At 39.7% G+C, this 21,310-nt stretch overlaps 1 protein-coding gene across 2 annotated transcripts in view; it reads left to right on the top strand.

Annotated features, from left to right (window-relative positions):
* Positions 1-1,552: 1,552 nt before the first annotated feature.
* The window catches only part of RADX (RPA1 related single stranded DNA binding protein, X-linked), a 28,571-nt gene continuing 8,813 nt past the window's right edge, over positions 1,553-21,310 (top strand). The window contains exons 1-12 of one of the 2 annotated variants that reach the window (XM_037408229.1): positions 1,553-2,237; positions 3,036-3,178; positions 5,472-5,664; positions 8,927-9,035; positions 9,184-9,275; positions 9,370-9,492; positions 10,646-10,753; positions 12,331-12,498; positions 13,036-13,196; positions 13,671-13,882; positions 15,038-15,106; positions 20,252-20,331. In XM_037408229.1, the coding sequence (XP_037264126.1) occupies positions 1,682-2,237; positions 3,036-3,178; positions 5,472-5,664; positions 8,927-9,035; positions 9,184-9,275; positions 9,370-9,492; positions 10,646-10,753; positions 12,331-12,498; positions 13,036-13,196; positions 13,671-13,882; positions 15,038-15,106; positions 20,252-20,331 (2,014 nt within the window). In that variant the 5' untranslated portion in view covers positions 1,553-1,681. The remainder of the gene's footprint in view (positions 2,238-3,035; positions 3,179-5,471; positions 5,665-8,926; positions 9,036-9,183; positions 9,276-9,369; positions 9,493-10,645; positions 10,754-12,330; positions 12,499-13,035; positions 13,197-13,670; positions 13,883-15,037; positions 15,107-20,251; positions 20,332-21,310) is intronic. The other variant, XM_037408230.1, reaches the window with a different exon arrangement.

Here is a 21,310-nt window from a genome sequence, read left to right on the forward strand (position 1 = left end):
CCCATTCATCGCCAGCATCGCTACAGAGGCTAATTGCTGTTTTTCTTAAGGTGCATTGTAAATGAAGACTGAGATACTTGGCTGCTAATGATGTCTGAGAATTTGAGACTTATGTATTGATTCACCAGAGGTCGACACTGGTACGGTTCAGCGTGCTTGGTTGTACATATATGAAAAATCATAGTCTTCAGTGAGCTGCTTACATGCCCCAATGGAACAGGCTCCACAGAACACACTGAGCTCAAAGTTTCTGTGATGGTTCACCACCATTCATTACTGATTCTTCAAGTGTTTCTGAACTTCCAGGTTCTAATACAATCACATCCGTCCCACTGGTCGGGTACGGCAGGGAAATCACATCCAGAGGAACTCACAGACGTAACCAGTCATTAAAACACGCTGTTGACATGCCTTCAGCAAAACAGATTAACCCTGTTCCAGTGCTGAAATTGGTATGTTAGCTAGACCTCTGCTGGAGAGAAAAAAAGTAACAAGTTCCTAAGAGAGAAACCTCTTGTATCTGAAACTGCAATGCATGCAAATTTATCCAAAATTATAAAGTATTAACTCTACTATCAGCCCATTATCATTCCACAAAAGCTACAGCTACATAGTTTTCATGATGGAAACCACAGTAACTTATAATAAAAAAAATCCTCACAACAGCGATACACGTAACAATTACCTCTGCTAGAAATAAAATCCCTTTTCTCTGCAAGTCCTATGGGAGTGCAGGCAGAAGCTGGGAACAGGCCACACACCGTTATTTTATCCACAGGTTCCTTTAATAGCTGGGGGGAAAAAAGCCTGTGCCACAAACTTCTCGGGTAAGGCTTGGATGTGACGTGAAGTCACAGCCTGAACAACCTCGGTGAGAAGGGGTTCGGGCAATGTTCACGTTTTTAAGTCGTGAATGAGGTTGTATCGCTCAACGCAACAGATCATGTTTACCACGAAAGAAGGCACCGCCACGCCAGCCTTGCTCAGGACTTGGGCTGCAACTCGAACGCCGAGTTCACATACAGGAGCGCCTGAGGAGGAGGGTGAAGGCGGTTACAGGAGCTGGACGCTTCACCGCCCTACGGACGCGTCCCGCCTGACGGCAGGCGCGGTACCGGGCACCGCGCACCCGCGGGGCCGGGGCAGGTGCAGCGGGAGGCCCGGCCGCTGCCTACGGGCCCGGCGCGGAGGGGCACCCGCGGGCCGGCCCCGCCGTGGGCCAACAACCGCCCCCCCCCCCGCGCCCTGAGCCCCCCGCCTCTCCGCCAGGGAAGCCAGGGGCGCCGGCCCGCCGGGGGAGCGGGCCCTGCGGTACCGGCAGCGGCCAGGGGGCGGGGGGGACCGGACGCCAGGGCAGCCCCTTCTCCCCGCCGCTTCCTCCGCGGCCCGGCCCGCTGTGCTGTCCGCGCTGGGGCCGCTCTGCTGTCACCGTCCCCCGCCCCCGGGGCCGGCAGCGCGCGCCGGCCCCGCCTCTCTCCCTCCGTGACCGTTGGGAGCTTTGAATGGGCCGCGGCGCGCGCGCGCACCAGCCCCGCCCCTGCGCTATGGCGGCGGCCCGGCGGCTCGGCCCGTGACAGCGGGGAGGCCGCCGTCCTCCCCCTCCCCAGCAGCGGCCCCGGCCCCGGTTCTCGCCCCCCGGCGGCGGGCGCGGCGCGAGGGGAGGAGCCGCCAAGAAGCTGCCATGCAGGACCCCGGGCCGGAGCGCGGCGGCAGCGCCCACCCCGCCGAGGAGGGGCGGGGGTCGGCGGCCGGTGAGGCCTCGTGGCTGCGGCGGGTGTTTGAGGAGGCGCAGGGCTCCTCGCAGCTGAGCGTGGCGCCGGCCGAGCCGCCGCCCGTCACGGTGGTGGCGGTGGAGCGGTACCTGGGCGAGGGGCTGCCGCGCGCCACCCCGCAGTACTGGTACGACGTGACGCTGGCGGACGGCGAGTGCCAGGAGCGCTGCCACCTCGCGCCACGCCTCAGCGGCCTGGTGCAGCGTGGGCACCTGCGGGCCGGCACGCGCCTGCGCCTCACGCGCGGCTCCTACCTGTACGCCGAGAAGCGCCTCAACTGCGGGTTCCTCTGCCTGGAGGAGCTGGAGCCGGTGGGGGCGGCCGAGCCCCCCAGTGTCCCGACCTGCCACCACCGGCAGCCCCTCCGCGGCGAGAGGCAGCACTACCTGCCGCTGTGGAACAACGAGGACCCCTACGGAGACATGTGGGTGGCGGAGAAGGCCCAAGCGCGGGTGGACGTCGACGGTAAGTGGAGAGCAGGCGGCTGTAGGAGCAGGGGATGTAGGTGGAAGGCAGCCCCGGGGCACCCTGAGGAGGCCGGGCCTGCTCCAGCCGCCCGGGCCACGCGTGAGGTGAGAAGGCGCGGTCGCCACACTGCCTGCCAGCTGGGCCGAGCTCCCCAGCCTGAAGCGGCCCTCTGCTCGCCTTGGACCTGCTGTACCTATTACAGCTGACGCGTTTGTGCTATGCTGAGAGGGTTTTTTAAACTTGACAAAATAAGTTTTGTCTGTATTTGACAAAATAAGTATCTGACTGAAAATACCTAGCTATGGTGCTTGCACCTGGTCTTCTGAGGTGTTGGGAACATCCTTTCTGGTAGTAGTTTCTCGACTGGTCTGTGGGAGTGGGTGCTGGCACCTGGGAGCTGCCATCCAAAATGCGGTCAGCACCGAGGGGCTTGGGCCAGTCCGCAAAGCCTGGTGAGGAGCGAGTTATAAGCAGGACTTCGCACAGGCGTCATGCCCTTGCAGGCTAACGCCTGTGTCTTTTGTAATAGCTGTTCTGCACATCTGACACTTGTGTGTCATTTTAAATGTGTTGTCACTCTCGCTTTCGATTTTAAAAGAAAACTATGCTGTGTGCAGACAGCTCAGAACAAGATTTCACAGGGTATGCTATCAGCAAGTGAGCCTTTTTAGATGTTAGAAACATTAAGAAAGTACACGTGACGTCATGGCCTGTGCACTTTACTCCTGAAAAGTTAAATGCTCAGTCACAAATGCTCTTTTTTGGTCTTTTTTTTTCTTTTTCCTCTAACCTTAGTCTCCAAGCTGACTTCTCTTGGTCAGCTGGAAATGACCTGGAGAAGCAATGTTCACTTCCATCCGCTTCTTGTGAGAGTCCTGCACAAATCTAGACTAAGGTACTACGGGAAACCAGAGAAAAAAGTGGATATGCCTTATCAGGTAAAGAGCGATAAATACATAGTTTAACACGCAAACACATAGCTGTAGGGTATTTGGAAATCATTACTCCTATACAGTAAGCACATAAAGTTAAGATTCACGTTGTAGCTACTTTATCGTAAAAATGCTGAGCTCTTTGGAGCAGGGAATGGTGAATTTAGTGATTGTATGTACAAACTTTGGCAGATATGTTTCAGTTACTATAGTTCAGTTGAGATTTTTGTGAAGAAAAAAAGTATTTGGTGTTTTTTAGTAGCTTAATAGCTTGAATGTTTCTGGTTATGCTTTGGAAACTGGATGTAAAAAAAAAAAAAGCAAGGTAAATAAATTGTAACAATTTGTATCCCCTAATTCTCTCACCTGGTGACTTTCAGATAGATTGTTTTACTGTAACATTCTTAATGATTTTCCTAATATATTTTACCTGTGATTCCTAATATATTTTACTTGTAATTGCGTAGAGCTTCTCGAAGCAGAGAGAGGAGGTGTGGTAGGCTGGTCCCAGCCAGCAGCTAAGCACTTACCAGCTGGTCGTTTGCTCTCCCCTGCCCTCTCTAGGGGAGTGAGGAAGTGAACTGGAAGAGCAAAAGTGAGAAAAAACCCATGGGTTGAGATAAAGACAGCTTCAAAAGATGAAGGGGGAGAGGGGTGGGCAGGGAAGTCAGATGATGCAGATGTATTTGGGAAGGCTAGCAGCCCATTTTATATCGGAGCGTGATGTCACGTGGCATTGAATATCCCCCTTGGTCAGTTCAGATCAGCTGTCTCAGCTGTGTCCCCTCCCAGCCTCTTGCCCATCCCTAGCTTACTCGCTGGCCTGGCAGAGTGAAAAACAGGGCAAGACCTTGACACCATGCAAGCACCGGTCAGCAACAGCTAAAACATTGGTGTGTTGGCAACACTATTTTAGTCACCCATGCAGGCTGGTACAAAGGAAATAAACTCTATCCCAGCCAGAATCCATACAGGCAACGCTTTACAAAGACTCTAATAACTCATGAATTCTTGCATGGGAAGAGAGAGAAATGAAATGTCTTAGTGAAGGACTGTTGTGCCCTCCTATTCCACATTTCCATTCCCTTTGCATGTGAAGATAAATCTGGGTCTTTTTATTGGAGCTACTTCTCAGTAGACAGTCTAGATAGGTACTCCTAACTTTTGTGACAGTTCATCAGCCACGTTTCCTGGTATTGGGTGCAGAGCCAATTTAGCTAAAGAAGTTAGAAGACAGGTTTTTACATGCTTTTTCCTTTATGCATTCCTCCTTTAGATAGTGGTGTGTGCCTAACTGTTGTTATTCAATAAAAATAATGGGATAACAAAAGATTCTGCGATACACCTTACTTTCAAGGATGCGTGGTTCATGACTAATTAGGAATATTAGAATGAACTAACAAGTGTTGATTTGTATAATCTCTGTATTGAACTTGGAATAAGGAAAAGGGTTTTAGAAGCAGTAAGGGGGAAGAACACATAAGGTGTTATATGTATTCAAGAATTAAAGAAGAGTGGGATTGTAGTTGGAACAGAAGCAGTTGTTTTTTTGAGGCTGGCAGGTGAATGGATAAAATGAAGCATTTTGACGGAGCTGAGATTTTTTTCCAGTGGATTACTACCTTTTAAGACCATTATAGAAGCATTTAAAAATATTTTTCACTGCTCAGTGATCTGCTCGGTTAGGGATTCAAAGTTCACCCGGTTAAAAAAAAACCAACCAAACAGGTTGAAAGCTTTTTCGTGAAAAAAACTTCAATGAAAAGAGTGGTTTGCAATGCAAATTTTCTGCATTTTTTCTTTTGTTCTAAAATAAGATTTGTGTTGTGTTTTGAGAATAATGTTTAGCAAATGCTTCTGTAAGACCTCAACTTCCAAAATACAGTTGTCCTTCATGGATATTTTGAAATGTTGTTCTAAATACAGCATTCTCTCTGATACAGAAGCATCTTTTCAATATTGTTTCTTTTGCATGGTATTTCCCCAACCTCCTCCAAAATCCACAGAGTGAAACTGACACCATGTGCAATTACTGAGCACTGGAACGATAAAGAGTTTGGGCTGGAGTTGCTGGGGAAAAATTCTTATGTGGAAACGAGGGGATTTCTTAAACTCTAGTATTCAGTACAAGTTTTGGAACATGTTCTATACCCATTTATAATCCTCAGAGAAATTTTTCATGAGTCAAGTAGCTGATGCTTTATCCAAAATAAATATGTACCAGAACGATGATAAATAAAAGATGAATGTATTTTGTCTCTCTATTTTTTTTTTTCCTCCTTTTTTTTTTTTTCTTTAGGCTTACTTTGAAGTTGCTGATGGTTCAGGCATGATGTCAATGGTTTTGTGGAATTCACTGTGTCCTGAATGGTATAACAGTATTAAGGTTGGCACGGTACTTCTTCTTGAAGAGTATGCTATCAAAGCCAGTTACCCATTTAAAACACAGCCAACCCCAGGGGATTCACAGATGAAGAGATTTGCTACAATTGGTTAAGTATTGCAGAAACTTGTTTTGATTCCATGAAATATAGCTGTAAAAAGATAGCTCTTCATAGAAATAAAATAGAAGGTGATCCACAGCTAAAATGAATTGATAAGGTATATATCCTTAAATATTAGCTTTGAAAGGTGCCTTATTATCCAAGTTCTTACTGTTCCCTGTTTAGATTTGGATTGTGTCTACAAAGCCTAATACCAAAATTAGTTAAAACCTTTCTTTAAAAAATAAATAAAAATCTAACCCCTGATTTCAGGTATTGGGGTCATAAAGACAGGCCTCTTGTACTGAATTTTAATCTGATTCTGCTTCCTGATTAATAATACAGGTATTGTTTGTGCACTGCTTACACCTTCTTCCAGGTCATTGAAGCACATTGTTACCTGATCTGACTTTAGACTATTTTAGTGTATGTGGTCAAGGCCCAGACTATCTGCAAAGCTCCATTGAATAAAAAGGTGCATTGATGACTGTCTATGCCGAAACAGCAACACCATGGAAGCGCTTATATGAACAAAATTCTTTGGCTATGAGAAAGTATTTTTGTCCTTGCAGTTGTTTAATGTGACATGTTCAAAGGAGCTATGCCACAGAAATACAAGTGCTGCAGTGTAACAATAATAACCTTTTCAAACTGGACTTGGTCAGCGGGGGGGGGGGGGGGTGTGTGTCTCTCCTGCTTTGCTGAATCTGAGTTCTTTTCCCTTTTGTGTTTTTATACTCAGAAAAAAATTAACAGCCAACATTCAGAAAATTCCAGTAACTTCTTGAAACAGTATGTGTGTTAGTGAAGGGTGATGTATGTATAACTTACTAACGATGACAGTTTCCTAATGCAGTTGCTACAGTGCACAAAAATAGTATTTTCACTGCTAGAAGCAGTGTATACTCTGCCTAATGTATCTTTGCCTTAAAACCAGATCTTAATGTCTGAAGTGTTTGTGCTGAATTGGCAGGAGAGAGAAATGTTTAGACAAAAATGGAGGTTTGTGAGGGAAGCTGCTGATGATTACAAGCTAGCCCTAAAAACAATTATAATTGCCACAAACCTTTCTGTGGGAAAAGGACAGAATAAAATATGCTGCCTGAAGTGACTTTCTTTATAGGCAAATATGATTTTGTTTTAATGGTTTCATTCACACTACAGTACTGATTTCTGCAAGCGTTATTGGGGTAGAAATGTTAATGAAGTCAAAATGGAAAATCAGGCCAGTGGGCTGTACATGGTAATAGACATGTAATAGAAGAATTAAAAGTCAGTCTGTAGTAAAGTGCCATGGTGTATTTTCAGACTGTGGATGACCTGTAGAAATTAGTAATCTTTGCACAATGTATGTGCAGTATCTTATTTCTTTTCTCAGCGCAAAGCTCAGATTTTTATCTTGATATGAACTTACAAAGCATATAATACCATGCACTGATAGATCTCATGCCCAAATGTCCTATAAGACAGAGTCTAAATAGAACAGAATATCCAGAAAAATTTCTAGAGCAGTTTTAAAATTGATTTTATGCAACTCCTGGTGTGTGAGGGTTGTGGTTTTGGGTTTTTTTGTTTGGATTAATTGAAAGTTAATGCCTTGCTAATTACTCCATTAATATAAATATCTCTGTATATGCCTGATATGGGGCAATATTTCGGGGGGGGGGGGGGTTAAGTACACGCAATGAGTGCTCCCAAAGTTCTTCAGCTAGCTAGTTAAAGTAACAAATTACACTGAATCGCTTAAGTAACAATTAACTTTTTTCATCATCTATTTCCAATTTTTAATTCCATCAAATCTCAACTTTCCAGTGTTACCTTATAACCATGCATCTGCAAATGTTGTAAAATATATCTGGAGGGTTAAAGAAGGCCATGTGGCAAAGAGCTTTCCAAATTCGGAGTTCTTGCAAGACAGTACACTTCCAGCCTCTTCCTAGACTTCTGTGAAGCGAGTTCTGCATGGCTTACTTCTGTTTGCAGCTGCAGTGTTGCATGACACGCTGAGAGGTGCTGTTTCAGAATCTCAGTCCTTTGGAGCTTAAATAGTTAGTACAAACACCTTGAATTCCACTACTAGGTAGTGTGTGCATTTCATAGATCACTGAATTTACGTGGTACTGACAGAAACTGTGGTTTCAAATAGCCTGGGCTGACCTTAGCTTCTGAATAGTCAGGGTATAGTCCTGAGTTTAAGTTTATGACTTTAATTTCATCTCAGATGACAAAACAATTGATAAATAGCTTTGATGCATAGGAAAGTTTTGTTTTCAGGAAATTTCTCTTGAGATTCTGTCCTGAAACAACTATGTGCAAAATCGCAATTATCCTCCAACTACATTTCTAGAAGGCAGCCAAAAGAAAGTTCTTCAGTAGAGGATCTGATTTCAAGTATATCATCTTCCTAATGTTTCCCTGCTAGGGTGAGGGGTCAGATATAATTACATAAACAATTGTATACATTATTTATACCTATTTAATTACTTTTCTGGGTGCATTATTTGAATCAGCCCTTACCCAAATCCAGGCATCTTGTAGAAACTTCATCAGAATCTGTCTTTTTCATACCAGCAAGATTGGTCTTGTTATGAGTACAGACAATAGGGTACCTTCTTGTGTATTCTAGGTGCTGAAGCCATTCTTCCTGTATTTTTTTCTGGTCACAGAACCCCTCGCTTCCCCCAGTGCTCCACCATGTTTGTTGTTCAGCATTTAAACAGTCTGCTTAATAAATTAAACTTTTCAGGTACTATAGAATAGATGTGAGAGGGCCTTTTGTTTTCCTCCATGGCTGTGGCATATTTCTGTCACATTAATAACTACCTGAACTGGTATCAGATGTGGTAGTTCTCTTCTGCAAGTTCTGTCTTCGTTGACTGCAAATCAGTTTTAGATCTTGGTGACATTTCAGAATGAAGCTAGCATAAAAAGTACTTTATATCTAATCAGTACTGTAATATTAGTTTCAGTTGCTGGTTTTTAAAGTACCTGGCTGGATAGGACTAATTGGCTCTTGTAGGAAATTGGAAAGTTCAGCATTGCTCAGATTTTAAAATTGCATTGTTGAATGCTGTACTTGAATTCCTTACTTTATTTTGATGAAAACATAGAGTCAGAGGAATTTATTAGTAATTTCACACGTAGTGAGACAAAGTTGGAATACTTCGTTTGAGATGCTTTGCCTCGAGTTTTTTGTGGGTTTTTTAAGTGTTTGGTGTGGGTTTTTTCAGATTGTATTCATGCCGCGCTTTACTTTTTTTCTCTTTATCAGAAATCAGCCTTAATGTTCGAAACCCTCCCACTAAAATAAGTATTATTCCAGAAGAAATTGTTAAGCCAGAGTGGGGATTACCTGAAGTTAAATACCGGTTTATCACAAGGTAAAATAGAATTTTATTGGTTCTCAAGCTGGACCTTAAATTTTGCTACGTTACGCTGAATGTTAATTGGGAATGTTTTTTTTTAAAAAAAAATTATGAGAAAGCTTTATGACAAATACCCACTTTTTTTGTTCTGTTTTTGTTTTAGGTCAGAACTGGATGACTTACCGAACAACCATTCCTGTGATGTTATTGGTCTTGTGACATTTGTAGGAAGGGCTGAACGAACAAGAAAGAGAGGTGTTTCTATAAATATAACTTTCAGAATTTATCAAACAATTTTTAACTTTCTGAACAAACGCTTATACATTTTTCTTATTATTTGTTTATATAGAACATGGTGAAGATTTCTGGCTCTATCGTTGGGCACATGCCGTTGATGGGACCTCAGACCAACCATTCATACTGGAAATATTTGCAACTTCTCAGCCAGATGTGTTTAAGCTTATCCACCCAAGTATTCATCTTTCTATAATACTTATTGATAATTATTTATAATGTTTTTCTAGTTGGTTGCTAATTTCAAATTGTGAGTATAATTGCCACTGAATAAAACAATTACTTGGTTTATCTCCTTAAACAGAAAATAGCTGATCAGAAATTAAAAAAAAATAGTTTAAATATGTGGAACCCTTACCATACTGCAATCTGCAAGTTAGTCTAAACAGATAGATGGGCAGATGGGCCTGGGGTTCATCTGATCTCATTAATGTCAAACAAATTTAAGTGAAGCACCTGGGGCAACATCTCTTGCATCAGAGGCAAATAAATAAGGCAGCTGGTCAAATCTATTAATCCTTTTTTCCTGTAAATAGGTATTTTTTATGTAGATGGGGATAATCTAAGAAGATTGGAGGGAGATGTGAAAGTGGGAAAGCTTCATTTCTTTGAGTAAATATTTTTTGGCCGAACAGCAGTCACCATCCAGCTGTATTAGTTACTGTGTGTGAGCTAAGAATGATAAATTTCAATCTGGGGAATCCTTAATGAGGGATTTTAAAATAACTTAAAATATCTCTTCTTGTTTTCTTTCTGTTCTCCTCCAAGCACTCATTCTTCCATTAACACTGGTTGGTGTCACACGCATTTTTCTATATCATATGATGCAGGACCAGCTGCACAACCTTGTTAAGGTTATGGCTGTATTCATCTTAAATGTTTTGGGGAAGTGGCAAAGAATGACATTCCAGTGTTTAACTGAGATATTAATGAAAGAGTGAGTTTGTACTCTTGTTTAGAAGTTTTGCAGTGGCATGTCATAATTTCTTGTGCTTTCCATTATTTTATGCTTCTTATCCTTAGGAAACATAGTCATCTAATATCCCTATTTTTACTATTGTTTCATTGGTATCCTACCTGATGAAGTATCTCATGTTTTAGTCCTAATATGTATGCTGAAATTTCCTTGCACAGTTATTAAATTGAAAATTTAATTACATCTCTATATTGTAATTTATAATGGAGGTTCGATACATGCTGAAGCATTTGTAGGGTCAAGAACTAAAATGTCTTGTTTAGAGCACTTTAAAATTAATCCAGCATGTGTCAGTCTTGACATTCTAAAAGCAATGAAATACCAGGAAAAAAACCGAAGGCTTTTTTTTCTCCAGTGACATATTTGGTGTGTACACAGATGAGAGTGATGCGGGACGTCACTGAGAATCCTTCCAGCACAATTTACCTTACGACTTCAAATGAAAGTCAAATATTCATTACAGGTAACCCAGTTTTATGTAGTTCTCATCTAACTTCTTTGGTAAGGATTTTGTCATTCACAACAAAATAATCAGTGCATAGTATTAGTTGCCCTGTCACAAATGACTTTTAAGTTAATAATACCATTGCAAAAAGAAAAAGGCAAATTGCATTCCTGTGAGGCATTAATGGGTGCCCCTTAGAAAAAGTACCAAAGTATTACTAGGTTAAGTCATATTTTTACTTATTCTTTCAAACTGTTTTAAATCTTTGATAGCGTAGCAATGCAGATTGCCACTTCCTTAAAAAACATTAAAAATCACTTGCAGCTTTTCTGGCTTATAGATTTCCTTATTACCAAAAAAAAAAAAAAAAAAAAAAAAAAAGAAAAGAAAAAAAAAACAAAGAGGTATAGTTGTCCTAAGTTTAGATCGTGTGGTCTGGTGAAGGGATGTGATTCTGGGCTGCGCTGAAGGCATGTTACTTTGACATAGTCTTGTTTGAGTACTCCCACCTGCAGTTACCATACTCTTAATGGTCCTGTGGTACTGCCCACTAGATACCATCACTCCTAATGTCACAGGCAGGAGCAGGCACAGCTGTTTATACTATATTTGCTCTTGAATCAGGAAGCAGATTATAGCAGTGTTACAGGCAAGTGATGTACTGACCTAATTGCAAAGGAGTATAAAATGCAATAGCCATATCTTTGTTTATTCAGCTCATTTCCTACATGTTCCTAACGTATCAGTCAGCCAGTCTCAATCTTCCCACTGACAAGTAGGAACAGAGAGAACTATGTGCGTTTTAGCACAGGTACCTGAACATAGTCAGTTCTATATACATGGTCTTTCCTGACAAGCTAAGTAGAGTGTGTTGTGCTTAACTGGACTAGCAAAGCAAGCTAGTCTGTTTGCTGCTAGGTTTCTAATGATTTAATTTACTCCTAAATTAAATGTTTGAGAGGTTGGAGGTTTTCTTCCTTTGCTTTCCTTCAGTATATTTTGTGCTTAATTTTCTAATTAAATACTTAAGCTTTCTTCCCCTCTAGCTTTAGTTCATTTTAAATCTGTTTGGGTCCTAAATGAGAACTACAGCTGGAGATTGCAAACCATTGGATAAGATCTGTTTCAGTTCAGAGGTTATACATAGACTTGGTCAGATTTCCATTTCTTTGATAAAACTGGTATTTAGTCTGTATCTTGATTTCAAACCAGCCAACAATGAATTGTCAATTACCTGTCAGTAACAATCTTTGCTGAACCTTATGAAGATAATTTGTCTGCTCTTTCCTGCTAATAAAACAGTTTCTGATAATTTTATTAGTTTGTATGCCTCTGTGAGAAAGTGTTCTAGTAGCATTTTTACTAGTTGTTTAATTTCCTTTTATTATTTAACAGTTGTCTAACTTTCAGTGTCAAATGCAACTGTTAGTCAAGGAATTCAAGATACCCATTTGATAAAACATGGTTGACAAGTGGAAAGATGTCTTTTGTATTCTCTAGTTCAGATTTTCTTAATTCATTTTTTCTGTGTAGTGTTCAGGATAGTTTCAGGTTGAGAACAGATGACAGTAACCTGATTATTTTTGTTTTAAAAGGGTGGCACAAGGGCCAGCCATACACCAAGGATACTAAAGTGAAAAACTTCATTCAATGGACTAAAACACAAAACGAAGCTAATCAAATGAAGAAAACTGTCATTGGTGGCTATTATCCTTTTCCACGACCTCCAAGTAACTTTTTGAAATACTGTAAAAACAATAAAGGTATCATACCGTAAAGTATCTTTAAGATTTGTAGCCTTTTTCAGTTTGGTGTTACTCGAAGCAGTTAAAGTATCAGTTAAAAAGCAGCACAGTTACAATAAGTAATTACACGAATTTTGATGTCATTTAAGAACACTAGAATGTATTACAGGCTAAATCCTCATCTTACATCAAGTATCACGGCACCATTAGCTGCAGAACTGTCGCAGCTTACATGAGCTACAGATCTGCCTGGAAGTTTTACTCTGAATGTTCTGCTAAATCAGAATTAAAGACTGTTATACTGAAGAATACAGTGAATTAGAAATTTTACCTGAAACTGAGATATCTGATAATGGGGAAGCTTTTGAGCTAAAAAGGTTTATTGTTTAAAGGTCTTTCCATGTGGTGTAAACAACAAAAAATCTTCCAAAATTTGATTTTAAATCAATTTAGTATTTAGTAACAAATTATCTTTACTTTTCTGTTGAGTCTTGTGTTCAGACATTTTGATATTGTCATTCTTTAAAACTTATGTGGAAATTTCTTTTTTTGCAGTTGAAACAGTTTTGAAAGCCATAGCTGAAATGGGGAAGGAGATTGAAGCCTTGCACTACAGAGAACGCAAGCGCATTGCTGTTCAGGGAATTATTAGTGCCATAAGGTATATCAGATGTAGCAATGCAGCTGAAGAAGCCTCAGGAGTAGAGCTTGTTGAGGTACAGTCTTTGAGAATGAATCCTGTAGCACTTCAGCAACTATGATTGTAATTAGGATGGAGAATTTTGCCTCGTGATTAACTTCACTTGCCATTTTGAGAGCAAAATTTTTGAAAGTGAGAATCTAGAACTTTTAAAAAAGCAATGTCTCAGTGCTTTTCTGAAAGTGTTATGGCAGTCCTCTGTAAAACTACGTAACTGGAAGTTACTAGTTTGACTGACTGGGTAACCTAATGCATATTAGAGTGTGAGAGACTTGGCAACTACCGCAGCATGCTCACTGTCACTTTCTAGACAGAATTTATCTTGTTAATACCATTAGAAGATAATTTCTGCTAGATATAACATGATTTTCAAAAGGTAGGGTAAACTTTTTTGTTCCTTTCAAAGCTACTTTAAAACTTGCAGGTTTTTGAGTGGGAAGCAATAGCTTTAAGTGCTTTGAAACTCTTACACAATTTGCTGTTGTTGCAGAAAGATACTCCTCAGTCTCTTGAAAGTTCTGCAAAGTCCAAAGAAGACCATGTTCACAAGGGAAGAAACACCAACCTTCAAAATGAAGAAGTTATGTCTGTTCTGGGGCCACATTACACTCCTGGGGAAGAGCATCAGCACCAAGCTGCACTGTCAAAAAAGAATTCAGCCAAGAGAAAGATACCATGCAGATTAAATACAGACGCAGAACAGTAAGCTCTCTTCGCAAATATGTAGTGGATGTTCTAGAAAGTGTTTAAAGAAATCAGATCACAGCCCAGGCCATAGAAAATGTGTAAGAAAGCTTTAATGGCCTATGTAGTTTAATCTTTAAAAGGTAGGTAGGTACTTTTTTCAGAGCTTAAGGTGATGACAGTTATACTGTTCAGGCTAATGAGGAATTGATTTAAAGCAGGTTTCTGGTTTGCAGTGCTTGCTTCTGATTAATATTTATGTTACTTTGTTGATAATATCACAGATTTGGCATAAAAGTAGTTAATAATTGAATTGTATATAGTTTAGTGACGTAGCTGTGGAACAAGCAAAAGTTACAGTGGTGTGAGGAAATAAGCTTTCTTCACTGAAAGTGCAGAATCAGGATCTGGTATACCTGTTCCTTAATGCCAAACTTTTTTCTTCCTGGTTAATAGAATGTACTGCATGTAGCTGTAACTTGCTGTCAGAAAGGCAAGTAGGTGGTGGTGATGTCCTGACCCAAAGGCTTGAAATAACTTTTGGTACTATGTTTTGCTTGTGATGGGATTTCATAAAATTGTATTACATCTAGTCAGATGTAGACAAAGGATATCTGTCTGATAACAAGGAAATGGAATAAAACAAAGTAATTTGTCTGATACAGCCATACTAGATACAAGAGTAAAATATCTGCTTGTACACAGTTGCCCTTTGTGGCAATGTTTGTGCAAAATCTAATGTACCCCACACTGGTATATTAAAAGCCTGGTGTATACATTGACAGATTTAACATTGCAGAAATGTAGCCTGTCACTACTTTTTTTTTTTTTTAGTGGATTTCTCATGCTGTAAAGAATATATTTCTCTTTTCCACTTTTCCTGTCCAAAAGTCATAATGTGGGAATAGGGCAGGTATTCAGAACATTTTGAGGGAAAATGAGAGAAATATGATTAGGATTGAATGAAAAATTAAGAAAATCCTGATGAATAGAAGTTCTGTCTTGGCAGGGTTACAGCAAACTTGTTAGTGGATTTCTGTGCCATAAGAAAAATCCTAACATTTGTGTGTCTTAGGTTAGTTCTGCTTGTAATTAAAAACGTGCATGTTTTTTGCTTTGTGTATTTCTATTTAAATAAGTAGTGTAAAATAATGGTGAATTTCCTACTTTAAGGGGAGGTGCCTCTGTTATTCCTGTATCATCTTGCTCCTATTTCACACGGTCTGCAAGAAGAAAACTTCGGTAAGTCATGTGAAGCTAATTATATTTAATAATTGCAATGATGAAACAGAGGTACTTGAAGTGAAACTTTTACAGATCAGGAATCATATGGAAGTAAAGTGAAAGAACGGACCAGGATAGTGTTTAGTACGTTCTATTCACTTCTTCTGCACTGATTCTAGTTCAAATATATTGGATTATTTTATTCTGAAACATGATTTTGAGTGTGGTGTTAAACATATCGTTATACTGCTACTAGTGCTACTTGGGGAACATATAGTAACAGAGGTCCATCATGCTAAGCAGAGTAATATATGTAGTCTTTGTTTCAGAGTGACTGCAGTTTAAGTAGGAGAGTCAAAGGTAGGAGGGAGGGATGCTTAATTAGCATGCAGCGTGAAAAATGTGATAGCATTAATGGATTTGCTAGCAGTGGCTGAGCATACATCATCCTTGATGCTACAGACGAGTTAGTGTAGTTAGTTGTCCCTGAGAAGCCACTTGGCTCCTTTCACTACCCAACACTCAAGTTTTTATTGAACTTGATTGGCATCCAGAGAAGGATTAAAAAAAAAAAAAAATACGGATAGGAATTTGAAATCCAGAGTCCTGACAAGTTTGGAACCTAATGAAATAACTACAAATGGGAAGTTATTAAGAAAATTGAATGAATGTTGATATTTGCCAATCTGGGGTTAAAAGCTACTTTCCTTTGTGCATTTTGTTTAAGGGCCATCAATTCTTGTCATTTGTTTCAAACACAGCTTGGATAAGCTGAATGTTTGAGCTCTTTGGTGTCAGTAACTTAGGATTTTGGGGGTTTTGGCAGCAGTCGTTTGAGCTTGTGTCACGAGTATGTATACCCCTCAGTTGCCTTCCTAGTTTACTTGTAGCACCTCTTCCCTAATTTGCAAAGGCTTCTTCTGTGGGATAAATGAGGCAGTTTTGAGCCTACATGTCTGTTTCCTCTGGTCCTCTTGGGTAGACACTGCATTTTCTAGGGGAGTTGGTTGCCTGGCTCTGCAGCCTGTTCATTAAAAGTGTGACACCTGGCTTTAAGGTCACATCCCTACAGGTGGTAGAGCAGTTTGCTGGGACTTGCGGCACAAATCCATAGGAAAATCAGGAGGGGTTTTGGGATGTGAGGAATCCTGTTTTCTTTTGCTTGCTGAGAAATGTTCTATTTTTTTCTTGGGGGTGGCGGGTGGTAAGACCGTTTTCTCCCCATTTCTAAAAGTGAAGCAAAAAGTTAAGGCATGTTTACTTTGTTCTCTGCTTTTCTCAATCTGCTACTCTCCTCGCTACCCGTGTGTCTACTACTCTATGCCATTAGTGCTAGAACTCCCAACTAAAGGAGGAGAAAATCTGTGTTGGATTATGGAAAGCTGTTTCACTCTATATAATTAAAAGGTAACTTGTGTATTTCTATAATTAACCATGAAGTTGTGCTGAATTCTCCAAATAGCAAAAGAAAAATAGAAAGTTAGCCTGCCATACCTTCAAATTGCATTGTTTTCTGTTCTGTTGCTCAGAAGTAGCAGAATGTCAGCTCTCACTGAAATATTTTAATACGTTGATGAAATAGCAACAGTAGAGATATATTTTGAAATATATATTCTAGCTTAGGTTATTTTGTGTCAAGTATTTTGTGCAGTTTTTCAGCATGTGGTTGCATTTGTAAAATTTTGTTTTTAAACAGTAGAATCTTATTTTAAGGCTTTTTATTGACAACCTCAGTTCTGACGTTTTTGAGGTAACTTATTTATCTGATTATTAAGGGTTTCAGAAAGAACAAGGTAAGAGGAAACTGGTTAATATTATTGCTGATATTCATATCCTTGCTAGTAGAGACGTTTGGCGTAAAGGTACTTCTAAGTATTTAATATACCCCAGTGTAATTTAATTGACAGCGTTTATTGTGAATGGGGAAAGATCAGGAATTTCAGAAAGGCTTATTTTTACATGGAAGTGGAAAAAACACACAATAGTTTTCTTTAATCTTTCTAAGTTTAGCAGTGCAGTTACCATGGAGTTGCTGGTGCATTACATGCTCACAGTCTACACTGCTTGAAAGTAACTTGTATGCTTCTATCCTTGCAGTTTTGCTTCTGAATGTTTACGTAACTTAAACTATTTTCTTCTTTTTCCCTCCCTTCTGATGAGAGCTAAGGGATGGGGGTTTTATAGTAGGGGGGAATTCAGCTTGAGGTTTGCGTGACTGAAAGATTCCCAGAATTTGACATTTCCTTCAGACTGCTTCTTCATGTAAATCAGATTTATTCAGAGAGAAATTGGTAGATATCAACAATCAATTTGTGTAGACCTGTCAAATTATTGTAGAAAGCTGTTTGGTTTCTCTGTTACTTACCATGGTAGATGCATGTACCATAATGGTGTCGTGACAATTGAGTCAAGTTGATTTCAAACCAGTCTACAAAATAAGGTTTTTACTAGTTTTATCAGTGAGTGCAGTGTTTTGAGGCACTTTCAATTCCTTGCATCATTTGAGTATAGCTACAATTTGTAACTATTTTATTTCTTCATTTTATTTATCGCATTTAGTCCCAGTGCTTAGGAAATAGGTATGAAGCACAAGACATGCTTATTTTCCCAATATTTTCTAGAAGTTTTTGTCTGCCATCTGTTTTGATTAATGTTACTTTTGTTGACAGTGCTTTAAAGTAAAATGACTGAAAAGGTGACTATCAGTGCATCTAGAAATACTCAATAAAGGCTCTTTGCCAGTAGGCATCTGTGAAAAGGAGTCTGCGGAATGCAGGCTGGGAATAGCAAATTTGGCATGGCACAAGTTCTCATAAAGCTGGCATGGGCAAAATAGGTATGTAGGTGTTTTGGTGCACAACAGTTACAGCTTATTGCCGTAAATGGAAGAATTAGGGTTATGGGAAGTGGCTTGCAGACATACTGGTTGGCAAAGAAGCATATAAACTGTGCGTAGGTTTCCCTTACGGACCTAGCCCAAGTTACACTGTACACACATTCAGCACAAAGCAGTCCTGTAGGAATGTCAAGCAGGTAGGAGAAATCATCCCAGCTACAGATCTTTGAATGAAGTGGGGAGAAATTGTGACAAGTTATTTTCAGATTTTTCAGAGGCTTTACTAGCTCTAAATCGGAGCCTGTTCACGTCCAAAACTAGACAGTTTTAAAAGAAAAAGAAACCATTTCCATAATACCAACTTGTCAGCAGTATGACGTGATTTAATCCTCTGCTTTAGTTAAGAGGGAAATTGGCAGGTATCTAACTTGACGTGTTGATTTCTGAGCAAGCCTTTCCTAACATTGTGCTAGAATTTCATGTTTCTTGTTGAGAAGTCCAAATCTCAAAAGTGAGAATTGGTTTTGTGGACATTAATTTTTAATTGGACTACTGTTGTTAATACTTTTGAAAATGTTTTCTAATGGCTTGAAAATGTATTAATATAGCTGGTATGTAAACGTTCAATTTATTGTTAGGCATACGCAGTAATTACTTTCCATTATGGTTCTTGAAATGGGAATTAATTCTTCATAAGATACTATTTTCACAGAAACATTCTTTTATCTAGAAATAATGCCACAGAAAGTACAATGTAATTACTGAATTGTCATCTTAGAAAAAGACAAACTTGCCTGCTGCCTTTCATCAGAAAATGTAAAAATACCACTGCATAAACTTAGATCTGACATCTTGCATATACCTTTCTGAGGTTGCCCTGGACCTGAAAACTTGAAAAATACTTTGGACTACAAGGTCACATAGAAACAAACACAATTTTTGTTTACCAGCCTCTTCAGCACAACTCTATACTCAGAAGCTTGTGTGAGTGGTGGGATGCAAGTAGGGTCATGCTGTTTTAGAGTTCTCTGTGGCATCTTTTTTTTATTATTATTATTTACAAAACTAGGTGGCTGGAACCTCATTTGCACAGTTTGTGCTTCTGGAGTGGGGATTCTTTTGTGCCTAAGTTGGAGATCACGAGAAAGTCACTCTAGTACTTAGTCCACATCATGAGGATAGTGCATTTCATAAAACATGCTTTCATACTCAAAATCCACAATGCATTTCCTTTTATCTTTTCACTAGGTTTTAGATATTGGCCATTTGTTATGAAACATTGATTTGAAATTTTCCAGATATATCCTAGTATGAAATGGGGAAAAATGGGAAAAAAACCCTGTACATCCTTATGACTGAAATAGAGAATATTCCACCAAACAGCATGTTTGTCTTTGATTCCTTTTCTACTGTCTGCGTATTTACAGTTAAAAACTTTTTTTAGTAACTACTTTGGTAGTCTGGAATTTTAATGGTACTTTAACAAGGTCTTGCCCATGTCTCAGTTTGTGATGCAAGATAATCAAGATAGTCTTTTTCCAAAGTTTATACAGGTATCATGTTGAGTTTATAGCAAGAGGAATAGAGCAAAGAAAAGAATGAATGAGCTTAAGAGCTTATTTTACCGTGTTGTGGCTGCAGAGTATCTGTTATATTTGTCTCCTGCATAATATCCTTGGTAATTCATTTGAGAGTGTTAGAGAATAGTTGCTTACCATTAATTCAAAATTTCATGGTTAAAAATGAAAGTAAACAAAAACGTAGTTTGCTTGATTTGACCTGATTGTTACAACACGGTAGTGTATCCAAAGGGAAAAATATATTTGGAATTTCTCTATCATTTTGGATTCTGGAGTGATGGCACCGCTCCATTCATGCTTTGGTTTTGATTGCTGAAGGGTGCTGATGTGAAAGTGGAGCAGCATGCTGTGCAACCATTTTTTAGAATCGAGTCATAAACCTATTGGCCATCTGTGCTGCTCAGCTTTGTCACACGCTGATGCCAGTCGGTGCCCGGTAGAGGGCAACAAACGCTGGGTTTTGAGTGTAAAATAGTTCGCTATCTGCTTCATAAACCGAAGAAATACAGCAGTTCTTGTCCTAGACTCTTCAAAAGTGATTTACCGAGCGTAGTAGGTCTCATTATGTCAAGCTGCTGTATTACAAGTCTGGTGATATGAAACCAGGTACTAGTGCTCACTCATTCAAGCTTGTATCATTTATCACTTGAAATCTGTCAAGGTTTGAATTTTTGCAGCATAGTGTTTGAGGTTAAATAGGTTTTAAAAATATATATCTACACACACACTATAACTTTCTTTTTATAGCTTGGAAGAATTTCAACATGAAGATTTTGTGCAAGATAAAAATGGACAGGCTGTATCAGACAGTTTACAGTGCTGCACAGGTATGTTGCAAATAGTTGTTGCCGTAACCTTAGGAGATTTAAGCCTGCTTCTGCTCTTCAGGTGCAAAACAGGCGACAAAGATATCCTTATAACCCGTGTTTGTTGGCATGTATCTAACCCGTGTTTGTCAAAACAGTTCTGTACATCCGGCTGCATCAACCTTTAGGGAGCCACTGTAGCAACATATTGTTAATGTCATTCTGCTCAGTTGTGTCCCTGATGTGTTCTAAAGGATGGCTGGAAGGACAGTGGTGGGCTTTTTTCCAGTGTGGGGAATAAATTCTCAGTGTTGCTTTATACACGTTTTAAGTTAGTTTTGTACTTCAGAAGCACTTAGTAGCATAAGACGTCACATTTTCTATTGACAGTTTTCTTGCTATAGTGATCTGCCTGTGATAAAATTGTCCCTCTCTGGGAAGGTAGCTTCAAAGCTATGTGAGTACCTAATTAAAAAGACAAATAGAAGATGTGGGGAGGAAATGGATGAAACATACAAGCCAATAATAAGAATGATGTCTTGTTTAGAGGTTTTTCGAAGTTAATATTAATTTTTCTTTCTTCCTCTGCAGTCGAAAAAAAACCCACCCATGTTCCATGCATTTAGTTTCTTGACATCTATTTTGGATGGAGAAAGAAATTTAACTTGTCAGTTGTCATTATGTGCAGCTTGGTCTGTTTTTTTATTTGATATAAATATTTTGACATGTTTTCCTCTTTTGAAAACTGACAATACACAGAGTCATATAATTTTGTCTAAAACTTTGTCTACTACTAGCATCTGTCCCAACATTAACATCTCCCAATTTACTTTGGTGTGTAGCTATATTATGTGTAATGTTGTCCACCCTTTTATTTTTGCAAGGTAGCAGTTCATCTTAATTTAGTAATGACTGCGATAGGTTGTCTTTGTAGCCTGTTGATGATGGTCTATTCCATTATGCTGCTTTAAAGCAATAGAAATTACAGTTGATTTTCCCA

Source organism: Falco rusticolus, chromosome 14, assembly GCF_015220075.1.
Source record: "Falco rusticolus isolate bFalRus1 chromosome 14, bFalRus1.pri, whole genome shotgun sequence".
In the NCBI taxonomy this organism is placed as follows: domain Eukaryota; kingdom Metazoa; phylum Chordata; class Aves; order Falconiformes; family Falconidae; genus Falco; species Falco rusticolus.